General features: G+C 35.1%; 1 protein-coding gene across 1 annotated transcript; it reads right to left on the bottom strand.

Annotated features, from left to right (window-relative positions):
- Positions 1-1,307: 1,307 nt before the first annotated feature.
- LOC121264627 (protein NODULATION SIGNALING PATHWAY 2-like) lies at positions 1,308-3,775 on the bottom strand. The gene has a single exon (XM_041167897.1). The coding sequence runs from the start codon at positions 3,014-3,016 to the stop codon at positions 1,418-1,420; it is 1,599 nt and encodes a 532-aa protein (XP_041023831.1). The 5' UTR covers positions 3,017-3,775; the 3' UTR covers positions 1,308-1,417.
- Positions 3,776-10,095: the final 6,320 nt, after the last annotated feature.

Raw genomic sequence — 10,095 nt, 5'->3', positions numbered from 1 at the left:
TCATCCAACCTGTTGTTAGGTCTCAAACATGCTGGCTTTTCATATACAGTAATATTGTTGTTTTTTTTAATTTAATGCCACAATCTTGTAGCTATATGATAGTAATTAGGATTTAATGGGGTAATAATTTTTTCTTTTCTTTTCTTTTTTCTGACGAGAAGTTTTTAAATTAATTGTCCAAACAAATCTCTCTCTCTCTCTTTTTTTTTTTTCTTCTTCTTCTTTCCTAAGCAAGCTTGCATACATTATAAATAAGTAAAGTACTACAAAGTCTGGGGTGGATCTTTTCCTCTATCAAGAAATAACACACATCTAGATAAAGGGTTAGTGCAAACAAATCTCTTGAATACATTAAAGTACTCCAAAATAATTGCATCCATAAAATCTTAAATACTTATGATCATTAAGACTTGATCGACTTATATTTAGAATTTTGTCTGTTTTTCATACTATAAGAGTGTATGAATATGATGCCAGCTATCAAAGAGCCTGTTGTTTAACCTAAGAATGATTTCCTTTTGTTTATTCAATAGTGTTTGACAATGGATTTAACGAACCTCAGCTAGTTGGCCAAGAACCAGAACATACTAGATAAGCCCCATATTTGTGCCTTCTACTACTAGTATAATTATATATATATATAAACAACACAAACATTAATGTCTTTGAAGAAGTATGTAGATTACTCAAACTCGAGGGCTTAAAGTGTGCTAAATGAGGACACATAAGTTGGATCATATATAATTTATTAAACATTTAATGTTACCTAAGAAATTCACTATAATTATAAATATTGCGAGATTATAATTTTATGTCTTTTTGTTTGCAACTCCAACTCGATAATAAAGTTGGAGTAGGAGTAGAAACTCTTAGGTAGGTTTGAATAGTGAGTTGAGATGAGATAAATTAAGAAAACTGAATAAAATATTGTTAGAATCTTATTTTTTTAATATTATTATTGGTTTTGAGATTTGAAAAAGTTGATTATTTATAATATTTTGTGTGAGAATTTAAAAAAATTGTAATGCTGAAATGAGATGAGACGTGTTAAAAGGATTTTGGAAACCTCCCTTAAAGATTCAAATAATCTGTTAAAGAAAGCAAATTGTTTCCTCGCATGGTGGAAGCCAAGCCACGCAAGTCATATTGTATATGATTTGAAGGTCGACATTGATCTCTAGAAATAAAACAATAAAGATGATACACAAAAAGGCTGCCAAATTATAATAATTATTTTCAGACAATGACTTAATTAGGACAATTAAATTAAGCAAAGCATGCATAAACATGAGGGATAGCAACTGCGATTGTAATAAATTATTTCTCAGTCAAATCATTAATATTCTTTATGCTATGTGGGTTATAACAATCTATACATACAATATGCCAATAATCAATGAAAGTAATCTCGGCATATTTAATATTTATCTGTCCAGATTGAAACTCTGGCCATTGTAATCCCTTTCCATTCCAAGACCATCTCATTTCCAGTCTCTCCTGCAATCCTTACTCCATATGAACTTTCCCCTTCTTTCACCATTTCTTTTGCTTCTGCTAATATCTCTTGGCTCAGTCTCCTACCTTCCAACCCAAGCTCTTCCTGAAGATGGGAGCCTTCCCTCATCTTCACCCACTTCTGGAGCCAAGAAACAGGAGATATATAAGGCGCCACAAAGAGGCACTCGATAGCTATTCTTGCTTCTTTAAGATGAGGTGGGAAATTCATTCTCAATGATTCTAACAAGGCTTGGTAATGCTCCACATGCCCCTCAAAGAATGACCCAAAACCCAAGCAATGTTTCAGTTTTTCACAAGCATCTCCATCGCCAAAAGTAATGATACCCCTGTTGCTAGTACGACGGTTGATAGAACTAGAGACCAATTCCTTTGCTACATTTAGAAACTCTATTGCAAGTGTTCTGCTTCGGCTAATCCCCATGTGAGGAAGCAAGAACATACAATTAAAAACCAACCACTCTCCCCTGCCATCCATGTTCTGCATTTTCCTTGTCTCACTAACCAAATCCTCAATTCCCATCTCCTCCACCTTCAAATTCAAACCCAGAACTCTGGCGTGCTTATGGAGACGCCTTTTGGTTTCCTCAAAACTCCAGGGTGAAGGAACATTCTCCTCCCATTTTATTGATGTTAATCTCAATGTTTTGCTTTGGCATGCAATCGCCTCCATTATTGGAGGCCACTGAACCCCTTCTCCCATGTGAAAGTCCACTATGTGTATCGTTTTTGCATCATCTGGCATAGCTTCAAGAATCGCAGAGTTTGCTGCATAGTGAGCGAATTTCCCTTCCGGGAAGCTTTGGTAGCATGCCTGGAACGCAGCCTCAAAACTCTTACAGGACTCTAGTTTCAGATAATCACCTTGATTCTGATCAATGTCCTGGGATAAGAAGAAAGCAACACGCTCTAAACTTCCACCAATTGGGCAAACTTTCTCACTGATGCGTCTCAAAATCACCTGCGCAAGCTCTCTCTCATCCTTTTCCAAGGCTTCTCCATAAGCCTTAAGGAGATGATAGACACTCTGAAGGTTGTCGATTTGCATGTCCTCTCCTGGCAGAGTTACATGTGGTTGATTAGATGATATATCTGGTGATGATTCAGATATCATTGTGGGGCTAGGACACAAAAAATCTTCTCCTTCAGTGGAAATTTGTTCCAAACTGAAACTTCCTTCACTCTCTCCTGTAATATAATCCATACGAACAATGTCATCATCATCATTCAAAATGTTCTCTAATATCCTCAACTCCGTTGACAAGTTTGATCTCATGGCTAACATGACCTGTTGGGAATTATCGCAAAATGGATATTGGACAAATTCACCCTGGAATATGGTTGAAGAAAAGGGGTCTGAAGAAAGTCCAGAGGAATCCTCTGTTGTGGTGAGTATTGAAGGGAAGCCATAGCCATCCAACGTGGTAAGCTCGTCAAAAGTGGAATCTATAACGTTGTAGAATGGCCATGAGGACGGATCAAGAAGCTCAGGTTGCATCATCTTTTGATGGTTTCAGACAATTGGGGTGGTAGATTTTGTGTGAGAGTTCGATTTTCTGTCTAGCCTGCAGCCAGGTATTTATGTTCAATTGGTGAACAATGTAAGGACAAATTTAGAAACATCAATGGAAATAGAATACGAGAATTGAAAGGAATCAAACCATATCTGTTTCCAATAAATTTATAACCTCTCGCTATCACACGCTCTTTTCACAATTTTCATACACAGGTTCCCGGCCGATTCTTCTTTCTTTCTTGGCAGCTTCTTGGAGCAGGTTTAGGTTACATGTAATCACTAATTAATTCCTATTAATATTTTAATCAAGAGTCGAATATATAGAATAGCCGTTGATGAATTATCAATGCAATTACCTTTCATTTTCGGAGGAATTTAATCTTAAATTAATTAATGAATACATAATTAAAAGCTTGGCTGTTCTGCCAGAGTAGTTTGGTCCTATATATTATTTTTATGCAAATTAACAATTGTAGGCGAGTAGAAGTCCATGCATTCATATGACTTGACTTCTCGGTTCGATCCCTTTTGTTCTATGGGCTCTTGTTGGACGGCTAGCTTAGAGGTCATCATAGTATAATCTTTCCATAAAAGGTCAAGCAGAAACTGTTAATTTATTTGCACGAAAACTAATTTATCTGCATGAAGTTTCATGCGATGATGATAATTTAGATTAGAGTAGTTTTCAAAATTTTTGATTTTCCTAAGGAAATCATTAATGTTATCTTTAGATCCAAAATAATACTTTCTGGATGGAGTGATCTTCAAAGGTTTCATATTTACAACAGATAAAACTAATTTACTGTGTATGGATTATATATATATATGTGTGTGTGTGTGTGTGTGTGGCGAGAAACCCTTTGTGATTGTGCAAATACAACATGTACTCTTTTATGGTTTTACGTACCTGGTTAAACGTCCTTGAATCATGGGAACGTTAGACCGCGTGCATGGCCCTACTAGAATTAGATCATAAGCATCTGACAAATTTTATAACACGTTTAATAGTTTGATGGAGTACTTCTGTGATTGTGCGTACATATATATATAGATATATGCATGATATTGGATGCTTCTGTGAGGGTCATTGTAATTAAGCATTTAATTATATATAGAGGTTGATGAAGCAGAGTTCGGGGCAATATATGAAGACATCATGCAAACGGTGTTTTGTCTTTTTTTCTGGATTCATGTAATCATGATTTCAATATTATTAAGTACCAATTGGATAAGTCTTGCCAACGTAAGATGGTATTGTAATCTTGAGACTAATTTGCAATACGCAAGATATATTGGTATCAAAGCCAAATGCATATATTCTTGATCCAAATGCGAATTAAACACATTAACATGAGTATTGCAATGCATGCAGGCTTCTTAAACTATGGGAAACTTTTAAGAGTCATGATATGAAAGATAGTCGATATCATGATATATATGAAAGAGTCATAAACTAGAAGATCTATACTTTCTGGGAGCACACGTGGAAACTGGAAAGATAGTCAGATGAACGACTCGAAAGGGATCGGAATAAATATAAAAAGTAATTAAGCTTCTAAATTTGTCTTCATTAATGATAGAATATTTTTTTATCTTATCGTAATTAATCTCCAAGTCTGTAGGCCATAAAATGGGATCTGCATGCCATTGAAAAATATATAACCTACCTATCTGTATATGATTGTCTGTATTAATTATAACTTGTTTCCCTTCCAAGTAGGTAGGAGCCATTATGAAGACAAACTACGTACATATATATGATCAATACTCTATATATCAGCATGTTGTGAAACATTTTTATATGCAGTACGTGTTTCGTCTTTTTCTGCACTACATACTGCAATTTACGTTCAAAGATATATATGATAATCACCATGCATCCATATGGGTATGCCACTAATACTATTGCTAAATGTAGAGTCTTGTATGATGGACTTCGATTATGTCGACAATTAAATTTACGGGATGTGTTGGTAGAATCAGATTCTGCGGTTATTGTTAATTGGTTAGCTTTCGAGATATGCAAGTATTGGTTCCTTTGGAATTTTTGGGAGGAAGTGACAAGCATGCTACGTGAGCTCAATGTTCAATTTAGTCATATATATATAGAGAAGTTAATATGGTGGCAGATTTTTTGGCAAAGCAGGGAGCTCAAGGTTTGACGTCAGATTTTTGTGTTGCGTCTTCCATTCAAGGGTGTATTTGGAGATTAATTCGATTAGATAAAATTGGAATGCCCTATATTAGAAAGTCATTGTGATGGCTTATTGTTTTTTACTTGTGATTTTTGGAACCTGAGTAATTTTTTGCTGGCTTTGAGATTGTTACTACGGTATTTTTCCGCCATAAGTGAGGGTTTTTTAAATAAATTTGGAACGGGGTCTCTCATGGACAGGGGACATTCGTCTATTATCTAAAAAAAAAAAATCACCATGCATCCATAAACATGATCAGTATTCTTTCCATGATCTAGTGGCCATGATCAGAATTACCTTATTATAAGTATTCCTGATCATCTAATTATAAGCTATATAGCTAGAAATGAGTATCGACAAACACATGATTTATATATTCTTGATCAAACAGCTCATAGCATATATAGGTGTAGTCATGAACTGAAATTAATTCCATGCATGATCGAATGCATGCATGCATGGTTCAAGAATGGGAGTCAAAAGCATGCATGCCAGATAGATTTGATATTAACGTTTAACTATTTGAACGGAGTCTAATTAATCTTTATATAGTACTTGTCCTTTATACCGTTCGATCATTTTCTTCAGTTAATGCCAAGGAAATAAATTTCAATTGATCATACTTATCTCTTATTTGGAGATATATAGGCACCCATAAAAACCAGTCAATGGGAAAAAATATTTAATATTCCAGAAAATATGAACAAAGAGGTCAAATATTGCTCAACAATATTAATATATATTGTCAAATCTATATAATATATATATATATAAATATATATATATATATATATATATATATATATATATATATATATCAAGTTGCAACAATCTTTCACCCAAAATAAGTTTCCAGTTTGTCCCTTACTCTCTATCTTATATATGTTTAGTTCCATATCCTATAAGATATGGAATATCTATTATTAATGCATGGTTTATATATGCTACCTAACAAAGTATTGAGATGATATAAAAATCATGTGAAATCAATATATAACAAGCTTGTCTATTATTCTATATAATGTATTGTGGTTTCAATTTGTTTACATTTTAGTAGTTAGACGAGAAATATTAGAGAAAGCCAAACAAGGAATATTATATCGATCGTCGGGTCAACAAAACTATTGCTTTTAAATAGATTTGCACGAAAGCAAAATCATTCCTCGGTATGTTTTTATCATATATACATGCACGCATAAAACCACATGTTGATATATATCAATCACATACATACCTATATGTATGTGTGTATGTATGTATGTATGTGTACGTATATATAATATATATGTTGATGGGACCGGAGAAAGATGAAAATGAGCATTATTTGTACGGTAATAGCTAGTATTAAATATTTTGCGTGTATTAATGGCGTACCCCAAAAGGAAACGGACGGACGAGGACGTCTCAAAACAACTGGATTTTTATATATATATAGTAGTAATATTTTTGTCTTTTTTATTTAATGCCACAATCTTGTAGCTTATATTATATATAATTAGCTCGTTAGGTGTTAAATTAAGGATAATATTGTTGGATTTTTATATGTTATCCACCTGCTTGAATGCATGCATCTAATTGTAGCTATTAGCTTGTAATTATTAGGTGTTAAAAGGAATTAAATAACTATTAATTCATTTTTCGAAACAAATATCTTGGGTACGTAGTACGTATAGTAGTGCTAAGAGTAATTTTATTTTAAGATCTCTAGATTACATACTATTTATATAGTATAATTTAATTTGTAAAATTTATCTTCTATATTAAATTGTGTCACGTATAGATGTTTTAGAATAGAATTATTCATTAAGCTAATTCTCTGTAAGGTCACATTGAAGTCTATAATAATTGCAAAGGCCTATTGTACGTTTAACCTAACAAAAATTAATATTGTATTTGGATGTTGAACTAGTTAAATTGAGATAATAAAATATTATTAAAATATTATTAAAATTTTAAAATTTAAAAAAGTTAAATTATTTATTATATTTTATATTAAAATTAAAATAAATTATAATAATAAATTAAAATAAATTGAGATAAATTTAAAAAATACACAACTCTTAGTTTTATGGCGCTCTTTGTTTGTCTGATGATGACGTGACAATGCATGGCTTATAAGTCTAGACCATGTAAGTTGTACGTACTAGCTAGGTAAGCCCAAGATTTGGGCCCTTCTACTATACAGGACCATACCCCTTTATGATCTGATTCCAACAAAAAAAAAAAAAAAAAAAGCAAAATATATATAGATTTCAATGTCCACGAAAAAGGCAAGCTAATTAAGCAACACTCAACAAAAATCATATTCAAGAGCTCTGTTTATATGATTTGAGAGTCAATGATCTATGGAAATAAAACAATGAAAGAAAATAAAAAAAAGAATAAAGTTGCCATGGATATGAATAAAATTATATTGATTATATTTATAAAGAGAAATAATAGTTATAGTTGTGAGTACGTAAATGTTGTAAAATCATTTTGAAAAAAATAAATAAATACATGACCTATTGAAGAAAACTATGCACAATATGTGCTTGATAAAAGAACTATAAGAGGCAGAGAGTAAAACTCTTTAAGAACAAAATTGTTCTCTTTATATTTTCACACTGTCGAAGCTTTACAATAGTGTATATCTATACACTTGTGATTTATTAAAGAAAAAGAGGTAATACAAAGATTCTTATACATGAACCAATAGTGATCAGCCACATCATCATTTAGTTATAACAAACTATTTGTTGCTGCATTGTAGTGCTACGTGATATTCCCGAATCTCCCTTCTTCGTAATGCTGCTGTCCTGCAATGTTGAGGATTGCGGTGTAGAAGAATTATTTGTCTCAATAGCCCCCCTCGAGGCAAGTGTCATTGGGGAAACATTGAGGCTTGATCACATAAGAGTGAACTAGGCAGTGGATAGTGGCTTAATAAAAATATCAGCAAGTTGATCTTTGCTAGAAACAAAACATACTCGAAGAGACTTGGCAGTAACACGTTCTCGAACAAAGTGATAGTCTAAAGCCACATGCTTAGTGCGTGAGTGTAACTTTAGACAGGATTAACAGCCAAATATGTTGCACCAAGGTTATCACACCACAAGGTTGGTGGGTCTGCAAGAAATATCCTTAGCTCACTAAGCAGAGATTGAAGCCAAAATATTTCACAGGTTGTGTTGGCGACAGTTTTGTATTCAGCTTCTGTTGAGAAACGGGCAATGGTGGGTTGCTTCTTGGAACCCCAGGAGACCAAGTTAGAACCAAAATACACACAGTAACCTCCAGTTGACTTGCGGTCGTCAGGACATCCAGTCCAGTCAGCGTTAGAGAAAGCAGATAAAGTAACGGAGGATTTATGAGAAAAATGAAGACCAAAGTTAGATGTGAGACGAAGATAATGCAAAATGCGTTTAACTGCCTGCCAATGTGGGAGGCAGGGACAGTGCATATACTGACATACTCTATTGACTGCAAATGAATATCGGGACGTGTAAAGGAGAGATACTGAAGACTGCCTACTGTGCTACAATACAACTGAGGATCCTCAAAAGATGGACCATCAGTTGCCGTGAGCTTAACAGAAGATGACATTGGACTGGAAACAGGCTTAGACTCATGCTTGTTTTTTTTTTTTTTTAAGAGATCATGGATGTATTTAGATTGAGTCATGCACAAACCATCAGAGGACCGAGAGATTTCTATTCCTAAAAAATAGTGTAAATCACCCAAATCCTTTATGGGAAAGGAATTACTTAGTGCTGAAATAAATTGAGAAATGAGAGTAGAACTGGAGCCCGTGATAATGATATCATCCACGTATATCAGAACAAACATAGAGTCAATGTTATATGAGGAAATAAAGAGAGACGTGTCGGATCTAGATGCAATAAATCCTAGGGAAAGAAGTTTGCTACTGAGCTTAGAAAACCAATCCCTGGGAGCTTGTTTAAGTCTGTATAAGGATTTACGAAACTTACAGAGGTGTTGAGGGCAGTCTGGATTTGCAAAACTCGGTGGTTGCTGCATATAAACAGCCTCTTCCAAGTCCCCGTGAAGGAAGGCGTTCTGGACGTCCAATTGATGTAGAGGCCACCGAGAGGAAATGACAATGGAAAGGATGAGACGGATTGTCACTAGCTTCACAACCGGACTATATGTCTCAAAGAAGTCGATACCAGCATGTTGATGGAAGCCCTTGGCCACAAAGCGAGCCTTGCGACGTTCAAGGGTCCCGTCAGCGCGATGTTTGGTCTTCAAGACCCGTTTTGAACCAAGGATGTTCAAGCCAGGAGAGAATGGCACTAAATCCCAAGTACGGTTAGAGAGGAGAGCTTGAAATTCAAGGGCCATCGCCGCACGCCACTCAGGGTGCTTGGAGACCTCTATGAAAGAGGAAGGTTCCTCTGGAATGTTTGAGGAAATGGTTTTTGTGAGATGAAGTGAGGGCTTATGGGGTGGCCATGCGATAGTACCGTCGGACCGATTGAGAGGGCAATGGATATTATTTCGGGAACGGGTGGTCATAGGATGAGGCTGTAGGGAAGGTGAGGAAGCAGATGTTGAGTCTACAGGAGAAGGCGGCGCTGAAAGTATAGGATGCGAAGAAGAAAACCTAGAGGAAAGGTGATGATCGTGTGTTCTGGAATCGGTCGATTGGATTAGAGACTGGTTTGGAGATGTGGGCTGAACTTGAGTGGTGGGTACGCGTTGGTGAAGGTTTGGCCCAGAGGAATTTGAAGTTAATGAAGGAGGTGATGAGGACAGATTGGAATTAATGGGTGGGCCAAGAGTATGGGACGTGGATTGAGGTTCAGATGGTGTAGATACGAAAGGAAAGATGGTCTCATGGAATTGGACGTCCCGTGAGACGTAAAT

Source organism: Juglans microcarpa x Juglans regia, chromosome 5D (assembly GCF_004785595.1).
Source record: "Juglans microcarpa x Juglans regia isolate MS1-56 chromosome 5D, Jm3101_v1.0, whole genome shotgun sequence".
NCBI classification, from domain to species: Eukaryota; Viridiplantae; Streptophyta; class Magnoliopsida; order Fagales; family Juglandaceae; genus Juglans; species Juglans microcarpa x Juglans regia.
Note: the sequence above shows the minus strand (reverse complement) of the source record. Positions and strands in the feature narration are given on the sequence as shown.